This window comes from Acanthopagrus latus, chromosome 11 (genome assembly GCF_904848185.1).
Source record: "Acanthopagrus latus isolate v.2019 chromosome 11, fAcaLat1.1, whole genome shotgun sequence".
NCBI classification, from domain to species: domain Eukaryota; kingdom Metazoa; phylum Chordata; class Actinopteri; order Spariformes; family Sparidae; genus Acanthopagrus; species Acanthopagrus latus.
Genome location: NC_051049.1, coordinates 6826537 through 6849185, shown reverse-complemented (window position 1 = coordinate 6849185; position 22649 = coordinate 6826537). Strand labels below are relative to the sequence as shown.

At 41.0% G+C, this 22649-nt stretch overlaps 1 protein-coding gene across 6 annotated transcripts; it reads right to left on the bottom strand.

Moving 5' to 3' along the window:
* Window positions 1-1181: 1181 nt before the first annotated feature.
* Window positions 1182-21220, bottom strand: nek1 (NIMA-related kinase 1). 6 transcript variants are annotated; one of them, XM_037115533.1, is made up of 36 exons: window positions 21127-21220; window positions 20591-20739; window positions 20388-20484; window positions 19382-19479; window positions 19094-19177; window positions 18940-19007; window positions 18747-18833; window positions 18227-18281; window positions 17792-17992; window positions 17624-17696; window positions 16213-16364; window positions 15897-15962; window positions 15531-15590; window positions 15182-15229; window positions 14958-15038; window positions 14707-14873; window positions 14505-14627; window positions 14287-14389; window positions 12775-12861; window positions 12177-12260; window positions 11997-12074; window positions 11505-11600; window positions 10979-11209; window positions 10834-10887; window positions 10494-10734; window positions 10020-10145; window positions 9615-9791; window positions 8796-8999; window positions 8594-8699; window positions 8390-8466; window positions 8064-8281; window positions 6393-6547; window positions 5832-6157; window positions 5409-5542; window positions 5192-5324; window positions 1182-2021 (listed from the first exon to the last, which is right to left on the bottom strand). In XM_037115533.1, the coding sequence occupies exons 2-36, from the start codon at window positions 20705-20707 to the stop codon at window positions 2008-2010; spliced, it is 4221 nt and encodes a 1406-aa protein (XP_036971428.1). In that variant the 5' UTR covers window positions 20708-20739; window positions 21127-21220; the 3' UTR covers window positions 1182-2007. The 6 variants fall into 6 exon arrangements, with proteins under 6 accessions (XP_036971428.1, XP_036971429.1, XP_036971432.1 ...); XM_037115534.1 differs by having other exon boundaries at window positions 14505-14624; XM_037115537.1 differs by lacking the exon at window positions 12775-12861.
* Window positions 21221-22649: the final 1429 nt, after the last annotated feature.

The following is a 22649-nucleotide window of genomic DNA, read 5'->3' as shown; positions in this document are numbered from 1 at the left end:
TGGGCATTTTCCCATTTGAACGTAAATATGCCGTTATTTAAAATGCATCTTCCTGTTGACGATTTAATGGTGATGATGGCAGATTCATGCTCAGGGGGTGAACACTAATGCTATCACTTATTTTACATTATATAATTTTGATTAATTGACATTACCCTGTAGAAATCTGTTTAGACTTTGCCATTAAAGAGTTTTTTTTGGGGGGGGGGGTTTGTTTTGTACATTGACCATCTCCGACCAGGCCACAGCTCCTCCTCTCTGCAGGATAATTCCTGATCTTTATCTGAAATTAAGACATTCATCTCTGTTCCCCTTCTTTATTATCCAAACTGTTATCACCCACTGATTACTTAATTTATTTTCCCTCCAGACATTTCTATTCAGAAATGGGACTGTATCTAAGTACACTACTGGAAAGTCACTCTGTTCCATTCCCACCCATATAGAATCCTTATCTTGAGACAACCATGCAGCCATTGATTTCGACTGGGCGGCCCAGTGATTTTGGTCAATTTAAGGGGTAAACACTGGAACAGGAAAAGCAGTATTCGCAATGTGTTTGTTCGTATTGTTTCCACTCGCACTCTTAGGGACAAGTTAGAACACTTAACAGAAGAAGATTCTCATCCACATTTCTCAGTGATGACGTCTAGATCTAGATTATCTAGATATACAAACAGCACTACGGGTGACTGGAAAAGTTTGTACTTTTGAATTTGTTGTGAACTTTCGCATTAAATTACGACAGCATTCAATTCAAGAAAGACATCAAAACTCCATTATCAAATTGGTTGTTGTTTTTTTTTTTTTTATCACAAGGATGCTACAATCAATTACTTGGTTGTGCTCCGACTCAGAGGATACACACCCTCTTCTCCTGTCACACTAAATCAGACATGGTGTCAGAACTCTGGAGGCCGTTGTTATATTATTCACCAGGGACTGAAACTACAAATAAATCTTGCAGGCTGACAGAAGGGCGAGTGGTCTGTTGAAGGGTTGTGGCTTAAAAATAGTCTTGCGCACTCACCAGTGGCACCAGAGTGTGATAACCCGTGAAAAGCAGCAGGATTTTCTTTTGGGCTTTAAATAAAACACATTTTATAACGTAAGACAGCCAATTTACAAGCACTGATGTGTCCACACTTGGCCATACTGTACAGAAATGGAAAAAATAGTCATCAGGTTATAAAAAAAAGTGTTTATTTCATAAAAAGATTTACAATATTTAATTTATAATCAAATATGAATTATCGTTAACATCTGTACCATTGCTTACATCATCAGCTCTCTGCACTGAGTATCATTATGACCCAACTCACTCCGTAACGCCTACCACGCCAATGCCACAGTCTTGCTACAACAAACAACATTCTCGCAGAAGTCTGTCATGTAGTTTAGGTTAACTGAAACATTAAGAAACTGTGGAAAAATGTATTGGATCATATTCAACTTCAAGTTTGGTCGAAGAGTTGTAAGAAAAAGGAGGTTTACCTGGTTCTCTGAAGTGAATCTTGGCTGTTCTGAGGGTGACCTGGTTTATGTCCTGAAGCTATTGTTTGAGTATGTGACGATTAGAAAGAGAGCACCTGAGAGGACCAGATTTTTGCCTGCCAACTGAACCAACCACAAACTGGAACACAACAGGGTTTATGCCATCAATCAACATGACGATACATGTGTTTCATTAATGTACAGACACAGACTTTCATACACACTTGACAGAACCTTGACGTTAACTTTGGTTAATACAAACATGTATTCGATAATGCACTTTTGAATGAACACTGGTGAGAAAGTAGTGTCAGGTGCTGATAGTCATAAAACTATGAGAAACAGCCTCGAGTGTACAAGTTATTCATCATGCAAGTGTGCCTGAAACACTGTTAGATGTGCGGCTGTGACACCCCATGCATAGATCCCTCTGTCAATGATGTGCGTGGTGGGAAGACATCAGATAGCCAGCAGATTGTCGTAGCTGCCAGCTGCAGCTCCACGGCATGAAACTTATTCATCATTATCTGAAAGAAAGAGAGAGAGAGGAGAATGAGAATCATGTTGGAACAGATAGTTCATTAGAGAGGCAGAGGTCAGCGGTTAGCGCATGTAGCTTAATAAGAAATGACAGAAGAGGAGCAGATGACTCCAAATTGCTAAGAAAGGCAAAAACCACACATGATGTTCAAAACCACTACTGTTCAAGCATACAGTCAGTCACGAAGTCTTTAAATTTATTTAATTAGCATGTCTATTTGCATTTTTTTGGATCGCAATGTTGCTTTATCAGCCATTATTTAGGTCCAGACTAAACTATTTCAATTTTGGATGGACTGGCAGGAAATTTTCTACACATGATTCCTTTCAGATATGATACATGGCTGACATCGTGTTTGATGGGTGGGATATCAGTGATAAGAAACTGAGGAAGAATGTCATTAAAAAGCTGTCATTTGTCCTTTAAAGTTCAAAAAGGAAAAGAATAATAAAAAAAAATAATAAGATGTGGACCAAGCAGATTATGTACATTAAAAGATGCAATATGTAAGAATTGGCAATCAGTTGAACTGTGTTCCAAGCAAAGAGGTGAGAGCATATCCCCAGATTAACCGCTAACTGCTGCTAACTGTAGCTGAGAACGTTAGCAAGAAAGCTCAGTTAACCATTCAGCTAATGTGACTGGGCACAAGGAGAAGCAGGGGAATTGTTAATGTTGTTTACGGTGAGCAAATCAACCTTGACTTTTACTCTAGCACCAACATTCACTGTAAATAAATACAAAAAATAATAAATTCAATATCATGTCACATTCATGTCCCCCTCAGAATGAATACTTAGAACTTTGGCCAATCCTTCACTGTGTATATGTGTATATATATATATATACATATATACATATATATACATATATATATATATAGATATATATATAGATATAGATATATAGATATAGATATAGATATAGATATATATATAGATATATAGATAGATATAGATATAGATAGATAGATATAGATAGATAGATATAGATAGATAGATAGATAGAGAGAGCCATCATCAGGTCTAAATTAATTTGTCCAATATGTTAATTTTGAATTGTCATTGTGAGAATGTTAGCATGCTGACCTTAGCATTTAGCCCAAAGCACCACTGTGCCCAACTACAGCCTCACAGAGCTGCTAGCATGGCTTTAGACCAATGACACAGCTTCTATCCATCACACAGCTGGGATTCATATCAGTTCAGTTGACTTACTTCCTGATGCTTATTTTCCAAATGCAACCTGACATTTAATGGGAAAAACAGGCATCATAACTGACCTAAAACCCGGAGCAAAGTCTAGTCAATCTTTGGGGCTTGGATGTGATGGACAATTTGCTTGCGAGTGTAGCCGATAGATTGTTCTTCATAACCTCAGTATATGGATTTGTTAGTTGTTGGATGCCTCAAAAATGTTTCAAAACATGCACGATGTTATTGCTGTATGGATGGGAGCCATAAAAAACATATTTTAGAGATCTTGAGACAGATCCTCATGGGAGACATTTGACAGTTGCTTCCTGTCTTTCTTCTACAGAAGACAGTGAAAATAGAAAACAAAAGAAGTGTCAGAGAGAGATTTTCAGTGAGAGAATTTATCTGAAGACTGCTCTCATCCTGAGGGAAGCCTGTCAAAGCCTGAAATATTCCGTTCCTTCACCTCTCTCTGCATCTGTCGTGGCCCCAGCCTGACAACTGACTCGGCACAGAACAAGAACAAGCTGGCAGAAAGGGTGTGTTTCACACCTACTTAGTCTCTTCATGACTTGGTGTCAATGTGAGGGAAGAGGATGGGATTTTATAGATTAGATTTAAACACTCACTTTATTCTGACACTGTGCAGCAGGGAAACCATCCATCACTGTTGCAAACTATCTACAGTCAATTAAGAAGTAACTAGAGTCACTTCAAGGATTGGGCCAGAACTCAGCTGAAGTATCTGGTACAGCAGAGAGCACTGTTTACAAGATTTCTTTGAGGGTCAACATCTGTACTCACTAAACCCACCAACACCCACTAACATCTGTTTTTTGTCTTCAATGTGACTGTGTACAATTAGCATTTACTCCCCCGGTCAACTGACTCTGCAATAGTTGTGTGTCTTTTTCGGCTCAATCTTCAGTAAACTGTGATGAAAATGCAACACCCGGGTTAACAGGCTCAAATGTGCCCATCTTCAGAAGATGCTGTTGGCTTGTTGATACCTTTCTATCCGTCTCTGTTCAAGTAGCGCTCGGATATTGCTCAGTTGTTGCTGAATTTACCGTTTCCCGATCAGTGCAACTCTCAACAGAGATGAGAAATAAGTAAGATGTCTCACTCATTGGCAATTTCTGTTATCAGCTCAAGAAAAAAAACAATGCAGCCAATTCTGAATTGTATTAAGAGTTTTAAAGACAAGCTGCAGCACCTTGTGGATTAAGTCTGATGGGGTATTTGGTCTGCTGCCTTTTACTGTTCCCTGCTTTGCCGGTGTGTTGGTGATGACAAAGGTGACACACAAAGAAAGAAAGGCAAACTTGTCCTGGCGATGTGAAAAAGCCCAACTCCTAACCCTAAATAGTTTTTAATACATAAAAATAAATAGAACTTCCTGTAGCATCACACACTTCCAGGTTAAGTCCAACCCATTGAGAGTATGGATACAGATCATTCAGTTGAATGAACAGAACAGTTAAATTCATCCCAACGTCAGTGAAACTTGTAAACTGTGATTTTGTTGCTCTTTTCTATACATTCGACATCTATTGCATGTCTGTCCGTCCTGGGAGAGGGATCCCTCCTCTGTGGTTCTTCTGGAGGTTTCTTCAATTATCTTTTTTTCCCCTCCTGTTAATTTTTTTTTTTCCCATCAACAAGATTTTCCTCACTCGAATCCGGGTCTAAGAACAGAGGATGTCGTTCACAGTACAGATTGTTAAGCCCATTGAGGAAAGGTGATTGTGATTTTTGGCTATATAAATGAAATTTATTTGATACAGACACATACAATATTTTGATGGGACTCTAGTGTCGGGGGATGTGGCCACTGAAAATATATACCACAATATTTTGAAATCAACAAAATCAAATAATAAGATATTTTTGACCAAATACCTTTAAATCGATATTGTGATACAGAAAATGATGTACTCACTCATCCCTAGTCACTAACCTTCTTGGTATGCACCATCTGCCATTACCAGATGAAGGATGTTGGCATACAGATGCTGGTACTCGGTTCCCAAAATGCTCAGCACTAAACTCGAGCCCAGGTCAATAGTCTCATCTTCATCTTCATGTATAGCCTTAAATGTAGAAAAAAAAAACATTTAGTCAATCTGTTCAACCAGTCTAATGTCACACCATTTAATGAAAACAACATTTCATACCTTAATCTTATTGTACGCCTCGATGAACTTCTCAAAGCCCATCTGCTGCTCCAGGTTGAAGCGCAGCTCTTCCAGTCGACTGAAGATGCTGTCATGATAAGTAGCCTCTACGCCCTGGTCCTCTCCACTGCCGTCTGTGGAGCAGCAGGATTTATCAGTTCTCATAAAACTGAGGGTGCTTAGTTTGCATAAATAACCCATGTATTACCCAGCAACTTATTAAAAGCATGAATCATCTGACATAAATTATCAATTTACGATGTTTTTCCTCTAGGCTAAAAGCAGCTTGCAAGCTTCCTCCAAATTGTGTAGAAGTACCAATAACCACTGGTGTGCCAGCAAAGATATGAAGTGAATGTGAACTAAATTAAAACAGGTTGAAACTTAAACTTTCATTCTACAAATTCAAGACATTCCTTGTACCTGACTGCCACTCTTCATTTATCTGGCTGGTATTGCTGTGGTCCTCTTCACCAGGACTGCCATTGGAGCATTCCTCCTCCTCATCATCCTCCTCGCCTTCTTCCTCCTCCTCCTCCTCCTCCTCTTCATCATCGTCGTCGTCATCATCGTCGTCATCTACAGCCATCTGATTGTTGTCCTGATCGATCTCAGCTGCTAACCTGTTGAAGAGCTCTTGGTCTTCGCCATCTGGAGGGTTTCCATTGAAGTCTCCTGCACCGACCTCCTCTTGCAGCAGCCTCTCCATGGAGGCCCGGATGTCCCGCAGGTCTTCATCCTCATATGCACTTGGAACAGGGAACATTGTTGTTAGACAGATTTTGCCATCGGCTGGGTGTATTTATAGATCCTCAGCAAAATGAAAGTGACTTTTTCTAATGTGGTCTCTCGTGCCTTAAAAAATGAGTGAGGAAACTACAACTACCAGCCATCTCCAGACTGCAGAAGTTTATATTTGCTGAAATCATACAGTGTGGCTCAAGCATGTGTTTGCTTTTGAAATTTAATCAATGTTTGTCTCACTCTTCAGTCTCAGACTGGTCGTCATCTTTGGCTGCCTCGTCCAAGTCCTCGATTTCCAGGTTGTTGTCTGGGGCAACATTAGCATTTGTCACTGCGGAGTCCTGCTGAGCGCTGAAGAGACGACTGAGATCCGGCAGGGAACATGTCCGCAGCATCTGACAACACAATGCAAACAGAAAAACGTGTATAATAATCTGATGGGGCTCTAGGACTGGGAACAGGGACTCAACTGAGAGAGACACTAATTTTTAATGATGCCAAACATAAAACAAACATCAGGCAAACAGTTAAGTGCTGATAAGGGACGGTTATTAAGACTCAAAGCCTCAGTTTTTCAGTTTTAGGTGATGCTGCAAGAAATTCTAAGAGACTGCTACACTAATACAAATGCAGTAACTTGCAGTAACCTGAAGAACCAGCCAGTCACTGGAGGGAGTTAAAAGTGGACCATGGTTCCAATGCAACATGTCGATGTAATATATGAGGGTAATTTTCTGATTGGGGCTTTAAAGATGTGCAGATAACACTGATTATTACATCTCTCAGACAGGGATGGCCGACTGATGTTATCATAGAGGATGCAGTGATGAGTCTTCTTGTTTGTTTGTTTGTTTTGCTATCACTGCTTTATAAACCTCAGGGCTGAGTGGTAGACAAAATTCAAAAGGGCCAAGTGTGGAGAGAACGGCATGTCTGTAAATTTAACAATCTACTCCCTGCAGAAAAAAAGGAAAGCTAGACTTATTTCTTGTTTTATTTGCTTTAGGTGTTGTCGACTTGGGGACAAAATAAAGTATTACAATATTTTTGACCAAACACCTTGATATCAATATTGTCACATATTGTAGGGATGACTATTGGTGCTTTTACACAATATCAAGACACTCACCAATAATCTGGATCTAATGATAAAGTCAGTAAAGGCAGGTATTTGAACTAGAACAGTCTGGTGAGTTCAGAAAATGACACCATTTTACTGTAATGCAGCCTTTAAAACCTGGAAAAGACAACTCATATGCCATCATCATCGTATGATAATATTCAAAATCTAAGACGATATATAGTCTCATATCATGATATATTGATAAAACGCTCTGCTCTGATGTTAACATGACGTCTTGATTGAATCAACTGCAAGAAAGTAAAATTATTCATCCTAATGGAATGCAAAATATAGAAAATGTAACCTGTAGTAACTTTCAGAAAAGTCCTGAAACAACCAAACCCTTAAAAAAAAGCACTCTGACAAACCCACATCCACATTCTCTGCAGCTCTCTGGGTGCTGAAACTGTTGAGCTGGGTTTTGCAGATCCCAGAGTCCCTGATGAAGGTTATGAAAGATATAGGTTGATGGATGCTCTATCCGTCCTATCGGACCCACTGCAGGTTCGGACTATTTGATTAATGGTTCTGGCTCTATTCCAGACCCCCTCATTAATAAAGGAGACTGAAACCCTACCTAAAAATACCACACAAGCCTCCACATCACACCAGGCACAAGAACAAGTGTGAATTTCCTCAACCCCTGCAGCAGCAGTTCACCTGATCATATTAAATAGACTGCATACTGTTGTGTGATATGCTATTTCATTACCCTTACACCTTTCCCTTGCCATTCCCAGTGAAAGAACTAAAGTGGGTTTTTAAATCCACACTCAGCCGATGATCACCTTAGGGTTATTGGAGTCAAACATCCCCGTGGAGAGACCAATGAGGAGGGCGTCGTGGTGTTTGGAGCGCAGAGGGGAGACAGAGCGTGAGCGAGAAGCCAGAGAGGAAGATGATTCATCGAAGGAGGACTGGGCTGAGAGGATTGCAAGGGCAGCAGTGCGTCGGTGGGCCGGGGAACACAACTTCATAAACAGGGGCTCCTCACACTGTGCTAAGCCTGGGAGAGGGAGGGAAGGCAGGGCAGATTTAATTAAGATAGTAATAACGTTGAAGGGAAAAAAAAGAAAAAAAAAAGTGGTTTGGACTCACTAAACATTAACCTCACCGGAAGATTCAGTCAGTTTCTCTGCACTCTTCTCAACCTCTTTGGTGCCTGTTGGTCTTGTGATGCCCTCTGGTGGCCTAAAAGAAAAATACACTTCAGCTCCACAAATGTAAGTCTTTAAAAAATATTCCTCTACTTAAGCTGTAATATAAGTATCCTTCTTTTATTTGATGTCTCTAATTATTTAAATAGATGAATATTCACATCGGCTGTTGGGCTTCCTGCTCCCACGCCTGCTGCACACCAGTCTGGGGACGTGAGGCCTGTTTAGGTGTCTCTTCCAAAACCATCGACTCCACATCTGCTGGATCTGTTAGAATTCAGACCAGACAGGATTTAATTTATCTTAAAAAACATACTTGACCTGACATTCATTGGATAATTCAGCTCTAGGCGTCATGCTGACCGTGAGTCTCAGTGAGGTTTGGTGGCAGTGTCACGTGGTCTACCGCACCAGCTGCAGATGCTTGCTGATGTGAAGCTCCTGTGGTGTGTGAACTCTCCTTCTGAACCTCCGCGCTCTGCACCGCAGCAGATGCTGTTGGCTTAGAGGGCAACACTTCTGTAGGTGTCTTCGCTACCTCAGCAGCTGTCGTCTGGTTAGGTTTATCTAGAGAAGATATGGCATCATCAGTAAGTGAACATGCTACTACTACTGCTACTATAATCACCCTTGTTGTATCTACAGTAGTGAATTTTACCATACTAGTGTCTTTTATTGTGTATATTGCCCATTAATATAAAATGAAGGATTTCAGTTTCAGGGGTAATTCAATTTAATGTCATAGGACACTTTAAATATTTAGGATAATAGATTTTGGCTAGAGAGTAGCAGTCACTACCACTATCTTTAATAAGTCAGAAATTTGCAAAAACTATTTTTAAACTGTAAGATTTAGAAAGAACAGGAAGGCAAGCCTTGGTTTGTCCTTATTTGTATTAATATTTGATTGATGGGGGATTGAAATTTTAACTCAACTTGCGCTGATGCTCAAGTCTATAACTACACATCTTGTGATGTGCTGTGAGGTGAGTAGCTGCTTCACTCAGCTGATCCATAACTTTAAAATTGGGCCATCGACTGGCTGACAGTATCCAGAATTTAGATCAATCCAAAGGTCTGCAAATCATTGAAGTTGTATCTTTAAGCTTAAAACCGATTTCTGATTTACAGTGGTTAAATGATTTATAAAAAATATTGTGAGGAAAAAAGATGAAGACTAACCAGGGCTGGAAAAGTCTTCTTCGCAGATGGTGGCATTCTCCAGCTGCTGGGTGAGAGGCTGAAGCTCTGCCTGCTGAAGCACCTTCAGCACCTGAGAGTCTGGACTGGGCCCCCACACCTTTCTAGGTGCCTCTTCATGTAGCACACCCATCTGTATAACTTCACCTGCTGTTTGTTCTGCAACAAAAGAGAGAACGACTTAAATTCTCTTTGAGCTCACTGCACAGTGATTTTCAGACAGACAGACTTATGACAACACACAGCAAAGGGCCACGTGCTGCAATCAAACATAGAGCTCTGCCCTAGTACATGGTGTTCCCCCAGAAGAACTACAGGGCACCCAGCTTGGTGTGATTTTTAAGAAATCTGCACATATGTTATTGCTCAGGGAAAAAAGGGACTCACCTATGGTTGCGATGCATGTCTGCTCCAGAGTTTGTTGAGCAACAGAGATAACAAGTGGAACTCCTGCCTCCCACTTCTTCCTGTCTCCACCTGAAGATGGTCTGTCTTCTGGAGACCCGGAGGAGGCTAGTGAGAGAAGTTCGAGGAAAAAAAAGCTGAGCAAAATATCTGAAACAGAGGCGCTGTTGTGTATAAATTCAGAGCAAAGCAAATTTGAGTTGATCACAAAATTTCCAGTGCACAAGCACCAGAATGTGGTGTCAATAACAGTAATTAAAGGCAAGCGCAATCATCAGGAAATTGTTTCCTTCAATTCTAAATCAAACACTATAAAAGACTATACTATGAAGTTACTGTAAGTTTACCAGCAAGTAAACATCCTCAGCATAAAGTACACAAAACAGTACAATCATATCCATGCAAATAGATCCTCTGTTGATAAATGGGACTTTGTCCTGCGAGGGCTCACATTACCTGCTGTTGTGGCGCAGGTTTCCGTTAAGGTTTGCTGAGCCACTGGAAGCACTGGCAGATCTGCTGCATCCCACTTCTTCCGGTCTCCGTTTGAAGGGGGGCGTTTCTCAGTCTCATACTGGATCTGCTGGGGAGCAGGGCTTGGTTCTGCAGGGGGCAGAGTCGGCTGCTCCACTTCCTCCGCTGAGCTCTGGGCCTTTAGGTTCTGGTTAAGTCGGCGCAAAATCTGCTTTTTCTCACTCTGTTCAAGGAAAAGAATTACTTAGTGTTCAGATTCAGAACTCCTGCCGTTTTGGCACACAGTTACTGAATGAAAGATTAATGCATCTTATACACCGACCTGGATGACTGTAGCATTCTCTGGGTCGGGTAAGCTTTCTTTTAGTGGGGTAATCTGTCAAACGCATATTGATAACAGCTTAGGGACACATGCTCAAACAATACTTTCTGTTAGGGTGTGGTAGACTTTGTAAATGTATACTGACTGCTCCAACATTCTTCAGGGCAGCAGTCATGGATATGGCCAGGATCGACTGGGGTTTGGATACAGGCAGGGCAGGAGCTTTGGGAGCCGGGTCTGGCAGAGAGGGACTGGGCTGGGGTGGAAGAGGACTGGTGGAGGTAGATGATACTGCTACTGCTACTGCTGCTGCCACTGCTGCTGCTGGGGCTACGTTTCCTGCTGCCATGCCAACCTTTACCCCTCGAGCTGCAAGCTACCACAACACACAACATCAAAGATCATCAATCAATTCAGGATCTAACGGCTTCTTTTGACTTGATTACACCATGTGAGCTGTAAGGAACCATTTCATGTTTTTTGTGTTTCAGTTGTTTTTCTTACAAGTCCCCATCTACTTCAGATGTTTAGAGAGAATGTGGCGATGATGTTTTGCTGTGAAGCTCCAGAAATGTTTTGTGAACTACAAAAATTCACCCCACTTTCCATTCGGCATGGAGGTGAGTACATAATGACTGAGTCATCGTTTTGGGGTGAATGATAGAACTTACATGGTCCTCCCAAGCTCTCTTTTCTCTCTCATATGCTTCTTTTCTCTTCTTCTCTAGTTGCTCTTTCAGCACAGCAGCACGGGCGTTTGCTTGGGCCTGGTGGGTACACATAAACAGACAAATGAAGAGGAATTAAAACATTTCTTGGGCGACCAAAATCTCCGAAGTCGTCTTAATGAGATGCTGTTGTGTCATTTCGTTAAAATAACTTGCTACTGTTTCTATTCCTGTCTCATGCAGAGCAGAACGCAGCAGTGGAGGCTTTGAACTCCTACAGTATGAAAATAAAAGCCCTGTTTTATTTTCTCTACACTGGTTGCCAGGCAGTAAGATTGTATCGCTCACTTACAGGGTTCATGCTACACCTGACCTTTTAACCCTCGCTGAAACAACCAAGACAACAAATCATAGGTTAAGATATTCTCCACAATCCTGGCTTTTAGATTTATTGTTGTCATCTAAATGTGGCATAATTTTCCAAAGCAGACTCACCTTTAAAGCCTCTATCTTCTTTCTCCTCAGCTCTGCCTCCTCACTGGACTCCTGGCTGTCGGAGCCATCGCTGTCGTACTGCAACACACCAACCAGTAAGAGCCAGGACACAAAGTGTCAGCGAGAATTGAGAAGACGCATTCGAAGGTGCTGTGAGAATCTAAAAGTGGAGGACTGTACCTTCTCTCCTCTCAGTCGCGCTTTGATCTGCTGCCGCTCATTGAAGTTCTGCAAGCGGATCTGCCTCAGTCTTGACAAATACTCCTAAGAACAGACTCAATGTTACTCAGTGAATGCAGAAGTAGAACACAGCACTGATCATACAAAAAATGCATATATAAGTAGCACCTATAAAAAGAAACACAAGACAGTATGGTGTTAACATCTGTACATTAACACATTAGCCATTCAGCGAGAATAAAAATAACACATTAAGTTGTTGCATTCAGAGCAAAAAAAAAGCTGCAATACACAACTCAAAACTGAGGTGGTGTGGTTATTTGAAATGGGACAACAAAACAAAATCAAATGGTATTTACTGTTGGATATAACAGCCATTATTCGGAGGCAAACTAAAAATTAGAACAGCTCACACTGGACGGTGGAACATCACACGCTGAACAAGGAGTGGGCATGGGTTTGAGCCGCTGGGTTGAATTATGGGAGTGTCAAAGGGATTTTTTGTGCGGATGTATGAACGAAGACGAGCCAAGCCAGACGTGCTATGAGTGAGGTGGAGTGCGGGACTGGGTGGAGCATTCAAGGCCTGGGCTCCTACCTCCTCCTCTTTGTTGGCTCTGGGCCTCCTGCACCGAAGGGAACCGCCCCGGGTTCCATAGATCGCAGCCAGGTTTTGACGAGTGCCCTGTTTACCATTCAGTTCAACCACACTTTAGACAGCTCCCTGACATCTAACTGCCACAACACTCATGAGCAGGGCCCAGGATGTAAAGCTGCACTGATCAATGTTTTCATATCAACACTGAATTAAATGACTACATGTTAAGGTGCCGTTCATAACAATGAACCCACGGAGAAATGTCACCCAACTCTGCAACTCACCCATCATCTTTGACCCTTTTTTAGCTAATCTTTTTGTTTGTAGACATTTAATCCTTGATTCAGTGGCACCGTGTTTCCTGTATTAATAAACCTGTCTGACAAATAAGATTAGCAACTAGCTGGTGAAGAGTGCTAACTATCTAGTGAGCCTAAAGACAAGACCAGACCAATAAATACTGGACCTTTACATGTTTCAGCTGGCCAGAAACACAACCACAGTGATGATTATACTGCTGTCTGCTGGATGTCAAAACACCACATTAATACTGCAAGAACATTTCAAGGCCGTCTGTTGGCTTATTCTGTGGTTCTGCTGCCCTCTAGTGGCTGACAATTTATTTATGCTGCATCAAAGGAGACCTTTAATGCACTTTTGATATTTTCCTTTCCTTCAGTGAGTTATACATGTTCTTGTGCATGTAAAACATCTTTTAAAAAAGGTAAAAGTAAGTTCCAACAGCTCCTCTCTCCCACAGAAAACAGTGCTGCAGAAATGCCTATCAGTAGTCCTGCCTTTAATTCAGTGAGCACATGATATCACACTACCTCATCATGTCTCACATTTGTATAAAATATTCCTATATTTTAGCACAGCTTGTCTGTTGTTGTTAGTGGAGGCTGATGATTAGTTTAGTTGGCCCTTTCATAATACACAAAGCCATCTGATTCAGTGTTGACTGAAAAGTTCTTAATTGAGCTTAAAGATTCATAACATTTGCTAAAAATACACAAATCAGTGTCAGTTTTCATCTGTGCGCACATAAAAATGTACCCAGTTTACGAGTGGGGGTAATAATAATGAGGGGAAAGATTCAGTATTTCAGCAACAGGAGTAAATTCCAAATAAGTTACCCTTTCAATGACAGCACACAGTCAACCACAACATTAAAAAGGACCAACAGGTGAAGGAAATAACTGATCACTGATCTTGTTATAATGCAATGTTCTGTGAGGAAAACCTTGGGACCTGACATTCATGTAAATGCCACTTGGCATGTACCAGAAACCCAGACAACGTTGCAGCCCAAGTACACCCCCTCATAGCAATGTCAGATGTTCCAGCATGTCTTACAGATGCTGAATCCGATCATGTCAAGAGGGATCCACGTGGATGCCAGGACCGAAGGTTTTGCAGCAGAATATTGCACTGAAACAAGCAAATGTTATTCACTCCACCGCTTATTCCTTTTAAATGCTGGGGCTGATTAGTGTATAGCACACTACGTACCAGCTGTCCCTCAGCACGAACTTTGTTGAGCATGGCTTCTCTCTTCCGCTGTAAAAACTCCTCAACCTGATAGGCCCGTCCATGAGCCATCTGACCACACTGCCTGAAAACAGAAAAGAGTAACTCAAACTTCACTTTCACGAGCAAGAAGCAAAAATGTAGTTTCAATCCACTTTTGTAGTGTCATTTGCTGATTAGGGAGAAGCTGCATGACTGACCTACTAATATGAGCTTGTCTAGAAACATGCTGCAGCCTCTGTAATTCCCTCTTGATTACATCAGGGTTTAAGATTCGGGCCGGACCATTGGGCAGCACCGGGCCAGCAGCAGCTGGTACGCTTCTGACACACAGAGGCCACGACATTCAACAACTGTTCAACCCACATATATCATCTGAAATACAGAAACATTTGAACATACCGAACTGGACTGCCTGGTCCAGCTGAGGGTCCCTCCTTCTTGATGACTTTAGGCTGTGGTTTAGCCATTTGGTCCAGAGCAGCATGGTACTGCTCATATGGGGTTTTACTTGGAGGAAGTCCCTGAACAGAACTTGGGACAACTCTCTTTCCACCCCCTACATAACACTGAAGAAAGTGTTCATATATACTTTAGATGTAAAAGATGGCATTAGTAACACTTTCATGAAAAAGGAAATGAGTATCTAGTACCTTCCTCTCTGGGCTGCTGCCTCCACTAGAATTCAAGACATGCTTCCAGCCTTGTTCTCTGGCTTGGTTTATGCGATTGATCTGTTATAGATCACAGGTTTTAGGTGAGACATGAAGTGCATTGATCCTTACCAATGTGTTTCCCAACTTACAGCACAGTAATCACCAAATATATAAAAGAAGAGATTACAAAGATATTCTTGAGAAACAAATTGAGCACCCACCTTTTCCTTTTCATATCTCTTCATTTGATCCGCTTTCAACAGGAACATCTGAACGCAACACAGATAAGGGAATGATTGAACCTTTACAGAGGAACTTAAGGAAAAGTTCAAGTTCAGTCTTTATCTTGTCACCGCCATGCCGGTGGAAAGTCAAAACATTTGTGGACCTTCACAAATTAGAGCACTGCAGCATTCTCTGCAACTCAAGTTGATGGGGACTTGCTGTTAAACTCCAGCAATGTTTTGTGGACTATGAAACTTCACCCAACCTTATGTCAGCCCAGGCTTTTGTAGATAATGACTGAATTTTCATTTTTGAGTGAGCTTTTCCCTTTAACAATGCACCCACCTGCTCTCTCTGTTTCCTTTCTTTCTCAATCAGCTCCATTCTTTTCTTTCGGGCACCATCCTGCAGCATGGGGCAAAGGCATCTCAGTCAAAAAGAAACATCTTCAAGGACACGTGCTTTGAGGCAAGAGGTAAGGAGCTCTGTCACTGGACAGGCAGGTGAGGAGGGAAAGTCCGGTTAACAGAGAAAGCTAAAATCAGGCACGATACTCTGGGAGCTGGGAGTGGAAAACGGGTGAATACGGGGAACAAGCGTAATGAGAGGGAGGAAAACAAAAAATACTGGTGGGAAGAGACCTTGTTTGAGTAAGAAAAAGGAAGGGAGATCTCATAGTAAGTTCAAGTTATGCTGGGCTCTCAGCTGTACCTCTTGTTTTTTCCTCTCTTCCTCCACTTGACTCACTCTTCTCTTGGGGGCTGCTGGGAGAGGGGCCTGAGCAACATATGACACTGGGGTTCAGAGGTAGCCAACAGACGATGATGTAAGAACACACACTTGCACACACAGATGGGAGAAGCCGCTGACATGCCAGACTTGCCAGCTTTTTTTCCCTTCTTCTTTTCTTTTTAAACACGCACAGCAAATAAAAAGTCATGAGTGGTGCAAAAAAAATAAAAAAATAAAAATAAAAAAATAAAAAAAAATCACAGGAAATTGCTCTCATGATCAACAATCTACTTACTGGTTTATGTTTCACAGCTGGTTTCCTCTCTGCAGGCTTTTTGGCAGCATCTGACACTTTCCTCACAGTTAAAGGCACTCCATATTTGCTGGCTGGTTTGGTAATCTTCTGGGCTGGGGCGAGTGGTATGGAGCCAGGGGCAGATCTCTTGGCTGGTTACACAAACACAAAAAAAATATATATGAGAACATTTATCCTAATCAGCAAAGGAGGATTTTATTTGAAGTGCGATTCAGTGACGCTATTCATACAAAAACACACAGTTGACAGTTCAAACCCCTGGCCTGCATTTCACCAACAGAGTAATAAATTAGGAGCACCATTTGAAGCAAATGCGGCAATTAATTTTTCCCTCTACAGCTTTGAGGCATCTAAGCTTCTAAGCCATCTAATCAAATCTGAATGATTTAAACAAATCCCTCTCGTAACTAGAGCCCAAACCACGCAGATGTTGTTAGAACAGGTTCCCGTCCAAAGCCAGCTCTGCCTGGCTGCAGTAATCCAACAATCTCCTTTTGTTTCAGATGACTGATAGCCTGGTCCACTGTCTGCATTACATTCCATGTATGTCCTGTGTGGTCTTGAACATTGGTGTTATGGACAGACCGGTCAGTTGAGTCTCTTGGCCTGAACACAAGTCTCACCTTCTCCTGTTTGTAGCCCACGCTCATGGATTTCAACAGAAACTTCAGGGCGTTTCTACAAATAGTGCTGTGCAGAAATATCATGTCAATTAAGGAAAGCTAATCAGCCTCTAACTTCTCATTCAAGCTAATTCTTTGGCCTCTTTCAGATTTGAAGAATAAACAAGCTGTTCTCAGAGGTGAAATAAGGTCCCCATATCACTATTCGAAGCCTTACAGGTGGCAGTAAAACAGTGTAAAATTGTGTCGTCCCTTCAGGTCAGTTTGTTTATCAGTCATGAAAACTTGACTCTGTTGTTATTATTGGGAATTTGTCATTTAGCTTGTTTATTACTTTTTGCATGCTGCATCAGCGCCATGCTAGCTCATTTTTAAATGTATTTTGTTGTCAATCAGATTGAAAAAAACAAAAACAAATGAGTGATTTTAATAATCAGAAAAATGGCTGACACTCACTCAATTGTCTGCCCATAGTATGTTGTATATACAGTACATAAATGTAACTATGTTGTATTATTGTTTATTTTGCTTTTGGTTTTTAAACTTAACTCAATTTAATATCAGCTACTTTTAGGACTTTTACGCAAGTAGTAGCTGTTCAATCAGAAAGTGGTGACAGGATTATGATTTGTAAGATTTCCTGTGTTTATAAATTTGCTAAATTCCCACCCAGAGTGTGATGTCAGATGAAAATGGCAGCTGTGTGAATGAGGTGCAGTCGAACATCAGCGGACAGCTACACAGAGCAGCTTTGTTCATTTTCTTACCTGGTGGCCCCTGTGACACACCCACTTTAGGCAGCTTGTGAAGAAAAGCATGGTGGAATTCCTGAGCAATAATCTGGAATCAGTAGAGAATACATGTCGTTTAACTCAGCACGGTTCTGGTTTATGTAAATTCAAGCTATATGAAAAACACCTGATCATGTGCTCTACCTGTGGTGTGAGGAACTTCTCTATCCTACAAGTCAGGAAAGGTTTGTCCAGTATGCTGCTGACTGAGGGCCTCTCTCGTGGGTTGCGCTTAAACAGCTGCGCCAAGAGTGAGCGAAGTTCTTGGGAGTAGTGGACAGACACGGGAGGGTACGAGCCACGGATGATCTTCAGGACGAGGTTCTTCATGTTGCCAGCCTCGAACTAAGGAACAATACACGTAGAACACCTTTGTAACCACTGCAGAGAAATGACTGAGGGCAGTCATACTTTCTTTTTTACTACAGATATGATGATGAGAGAAAAACTTAGTTGTCAGCCATTATACATTACAGTGTACATACAGGAAATCAGTTTGTGAGAGAGCTCTGCAATGCTGCATAAGCCCTACATTAAAAATACATTAACTGGTAAACAGCTTATGCACAGAATACTTACTGCATGCTTAAGAGTGCACATTTCATACAGGACACACCCTAGCGCCCAAATATCACTGCAGAGGGAGGGAAAGTAGGCAAAGTGAGAGGAGACAACACACAAATGGACAGACAGGGATCAGTTCAGGGGTAGTTTTACATCCATTACAATGTTTCTCCTTTCTTTATCATTAACCCGGGAAAACAAAAAAAAGGACTGGATTTCTTAGAAAACTCCATATTGAACTTTGAGATACTGCTACTTTGATTTCCTTGTTTGTAACTAGTGTATTGGATTACATGCACACTTAAAATAGTTAAAAGAGGAAATCAATACTAGCTTCCTGCTGCACATACGCACAAGACTCCATCACTCGATAAAGAGGAGACATGATACCTTTACATCACCCAGGAGCCACCACCCAATCCTGCATGACCCTCAATATGCAGGGACAGATCTTGTCACCCGAATTAAATATTAATTTCCACCACAACTGAAACAAACACAAACAGGATGGTATTCCAAAACATCATGTAAGTACCTTTTGTTGTTGTACGGTTTGTTCTCGCAGATCTCTGGTGATAGGTAATAAGGTGTTCCTATGCACGTTCTTGCGAGTTCTACAGTGCTGCAAATTACAAAAGAATGAAAAGCAAATTTTAAGAACGTGTTACTATTCCCAAATCTGGACTGAATGGAGACCTGCAGATGGATTCAGAGGACATTTTACATACCTGTTTAGCACCCTCGCAATCCCAAAGTCTCCAAGCTGCACAGTCCCATCTTTCGTCAAAAATATGTTCTATGGGGATATCATGAAAAGACACGTAAATAACACGATATTTTCTGTGCCTGAAAGAAGATCTTGTCGTGGGTGACGAGCAATACCTGCGATTTGATGTCCCTGTGGAGGATTTTTCGATCATGCACGTGCTTCAGTGCCAAGCAAATCTGCACGAACCAATCCAAGATCTAAGAAAGGCAGAGTACACTTATCCACATCATACAGTATCAACTTCGTATCTACCTCATCTGCAATTATACAACCAAGGGACAACAAATTAAAAAGAAGACAAAGATGTGAAATAGAGCCAGTTAATATGATAAGTTTCATCTGTGTGTTTTACAGGTTATGTCCTCAACGTGCATGATTGTCTCAAAGAGGTGGTAGCTTACTTGCTCTTCTGAGAACAGCATTCCTTTTTGAGAGTTGATCTTCTTGAAGAGGTCTCCTCCCTCACAGTAGTCCATCACAATGTACAGACAGCCCCCCTCTGAAAAGAATTTCATAACATTTAGGTGTCAACAATGGCTGGTCTTACATCTTTTTGATGTCTTTTTCAAACTATTCTTCTTTATATACCAACATATTTAACTTAATTGAAGCCACTATACTATCATTATAGCCTCCAAAAGCTTGAGTAAATGCTGACACATTAAGTGGTGCATTATAAAACCAACTCCAGCACTTCATCCTGCATTACTTTTCACTTACACCTCAATATGTCCCTCCCACCAACAACCCTGCTGTAATTTCCACATTAGGCAACAGTTTTGAAAGTTGGTCAAAGTTTTGAAAACTTTTAATTTATGACAAGGTTTACACTAATTCTGTAACTGAAAAAAATTACTTTAATCAATAATCTTCTCTCTTACCAATCGTTTTCTCTTTTCTGGCTAAAGGATACATGGGGAAAAGCACCAAGACTAAAGCTGAAAAAAAAACTGGTGGAAGGATGCTGAGGATTAACTGCACTTAAAGTCAGCCCTCTATGCTAAATTTCACATGTATTGTTATTCTTTGTATGTGTGTTCTTAGCCTCACAAAGGGTGAGTTGGCATGGATATTTATAGTGGTTTACAGGATACACCAGGGCAACACTGAGGAAATTGTTTCCTGCTAATGACAATTTCTATAATAGGTGCCATCTTTCCCCAGCAGACCAGACACACACACACACACACACACACACACACACACACACACACACACACACACTTTTCAATTGCTCAGTTTTTTTCTTTTAAGATGGTTATCTCTGACGCACTTTATCAAGCTCTTGTCATTTCCTCAATGCCATTTCATATATTACTATATCAGACAGAAGAGTCCTAAGGGCCCTGCCACAGCTTCTTTACTGAAAGATTTAATGCCTTTTCTCCACTTGGATTGTGTGAATACCTTCAAAAGACTCCTTATATTGGACGATGTTGGGATGACTCATGTTGGCAAGAACGGCAACCTCTTTTCGAGATTCCTGCCTCTCTTTACTTGACATCTGCCACAATAAGGAGCAGAGAATATGATGAAGCAAAGTGGTAGAGGAGGGAACACATTACCAGTGGCATGTGAAGCTTGTGTAATATTTATGGAGGGGATCTTACTCCAGATATGCCAATCTCCTTGATGACATATTGGTGTCCATCCTCTTTGGATTTGACAAGGACAGCCTTTCCAAACGAACCTTCCCCGATTTTCTTCACCTTTTCGTACTTGTCCATGTTAGTGGAGGGAACGGCTCCTCATGCTGGGTCTGCAAAGAGATCAGGGGAACATAATGCATGGCTGTCAGACAGCTAAGAGTAAGCAGTAGTTTTAAATAAGCCAACAATCTGAGCCACTATTATTAACTTCAGTAATAATGACTGTTTGCTGTCCTGTAAATACACAGCAGAGCTAGCTCCATGGAGCGGGAGAAGGACCTCTTGCCTCTGACGGGCTGTGATGCTGAGACAACACACCATTCAGCTGGTAGCCGGATAGCTAACGTTACCGTTACATGCCAACTAGACGAAGATGGAAGACCGCCCAACTTAGACTATACATGCAAGCGAGTCCACGCAAAACTGAGTAATAAAATAAACATAGCTCACTATGTAGCGTTGTGTAAATGCTATTTGGTGGCTAATTCTTGGCTTACCATTAGTCTTTATCGCTGCCGTATGACAGAGGCTCTGGTATTTGCTTCCGCCCTCGCGCTCTCTATCTAACTACTGCTCCCAGTTTGCTCTATTTTAATTGGCCGCGCTCATTTTTCTCGAATGATGATTGGTTTATACAGCTGTCCGTCTTCAATGACGGTGAATGACAGCCATAGTCTCCACCCCTAACGGTGCTGTTGCTGTGGACGTTTTCCATAGCAACCGCAAACCAACCGTGGACCGAGAAACCTACATCAGTGTTTTCTAGACAAAATAGTTATATAAAGGTTTTTTATTTTTTAAATATTTTATAAGCTCCATGTTTTGGCCAGCTAGTAACACTTCATTCGTAATGTAGTTAGATTTAGATAGGTTGAGTGCAGTGCAGAATATGATTATATATGAGATAAGTTCATGTGAATAAACAGGTTACAGATCACAAACAAGAGACAGAAAATCTAAAATACAATTAAAATATATATAAAACAAAAATGAGCACTTGGAAAGATAATAAAACAGACTATACTTACACTGAAAGACACTCAATTTTTTACAGCCTTTTTATTAGTGCATGATTTGATAGTTTGTAATGAAATATCATATTCTGGACAATTTGGAACTGAACAAATGTATTAGTGTTTTAATTAAACACTTTTCAAGCTTTTACTACAATAAAGTGTTTACTGTTTGCTATCAATTTTCTCTAAATGTGTTGACAAGTGAAGCCTATACTGTCCATTCTGTAGAAGTCTTACTATGAATCAACTGTATGAATGTAATTTGGCTCAAACAGCAACATGTGGCCATTTTATCATGGGGCATATTTTCTTTGATTTGGGAGAAAGAGAAAGACAGACAGATAAAGAGAGACTATTTTTACTTTTCAGTCTCATTTATTTTTTAATAACAACCTCAATATGACGTCATTAATTTGGACAAGATGTGTGGAGCCCCCTGTTGGTCTCTTACAGAGAGTGCAGTCGGTCATGATAAATTTACTTTGGGTACCACAGAGTCTGCAAAAAGAAGATGGGGAGCAGAGCAGCTGCTCTCAGGTTGCATTTTGTAACCCTTTACCTCCTTGGATATGATGATGCGATGGGAAAACAATAACAAGCTATTATTAATAAGTATATTAATACTAATTTTAAGAAGAGCAACAGATTTAGGTCGAGATGCGTCTTTGTTTTTAATAAAGAGTAATTTTATTTGGCTGTATGACTTAATGGACTCTGTTCAAATAGGGCATTGGTTATTTTAAAGTGATTTTAAGCGTTGAAATTATCTCTCTTTATCTGTCTGTCTTTATCTGTCTCCCAAATCAAATAAGTTACCATACTGAAATTTGAAACCTCCTGCAATCCAATGCAATGCCAACGTGCTCTTGTGTTTTGTAATCTTTCTATTCTTTAAGGTTTGTAAAAACATGTTTGCATCCATCCCCTCGATTTACAGTGAAATGTCTCATGAATCGATCCCAGATCAGTGTTTGTGGCCACACGGCTACTCTGTGGTCACATGA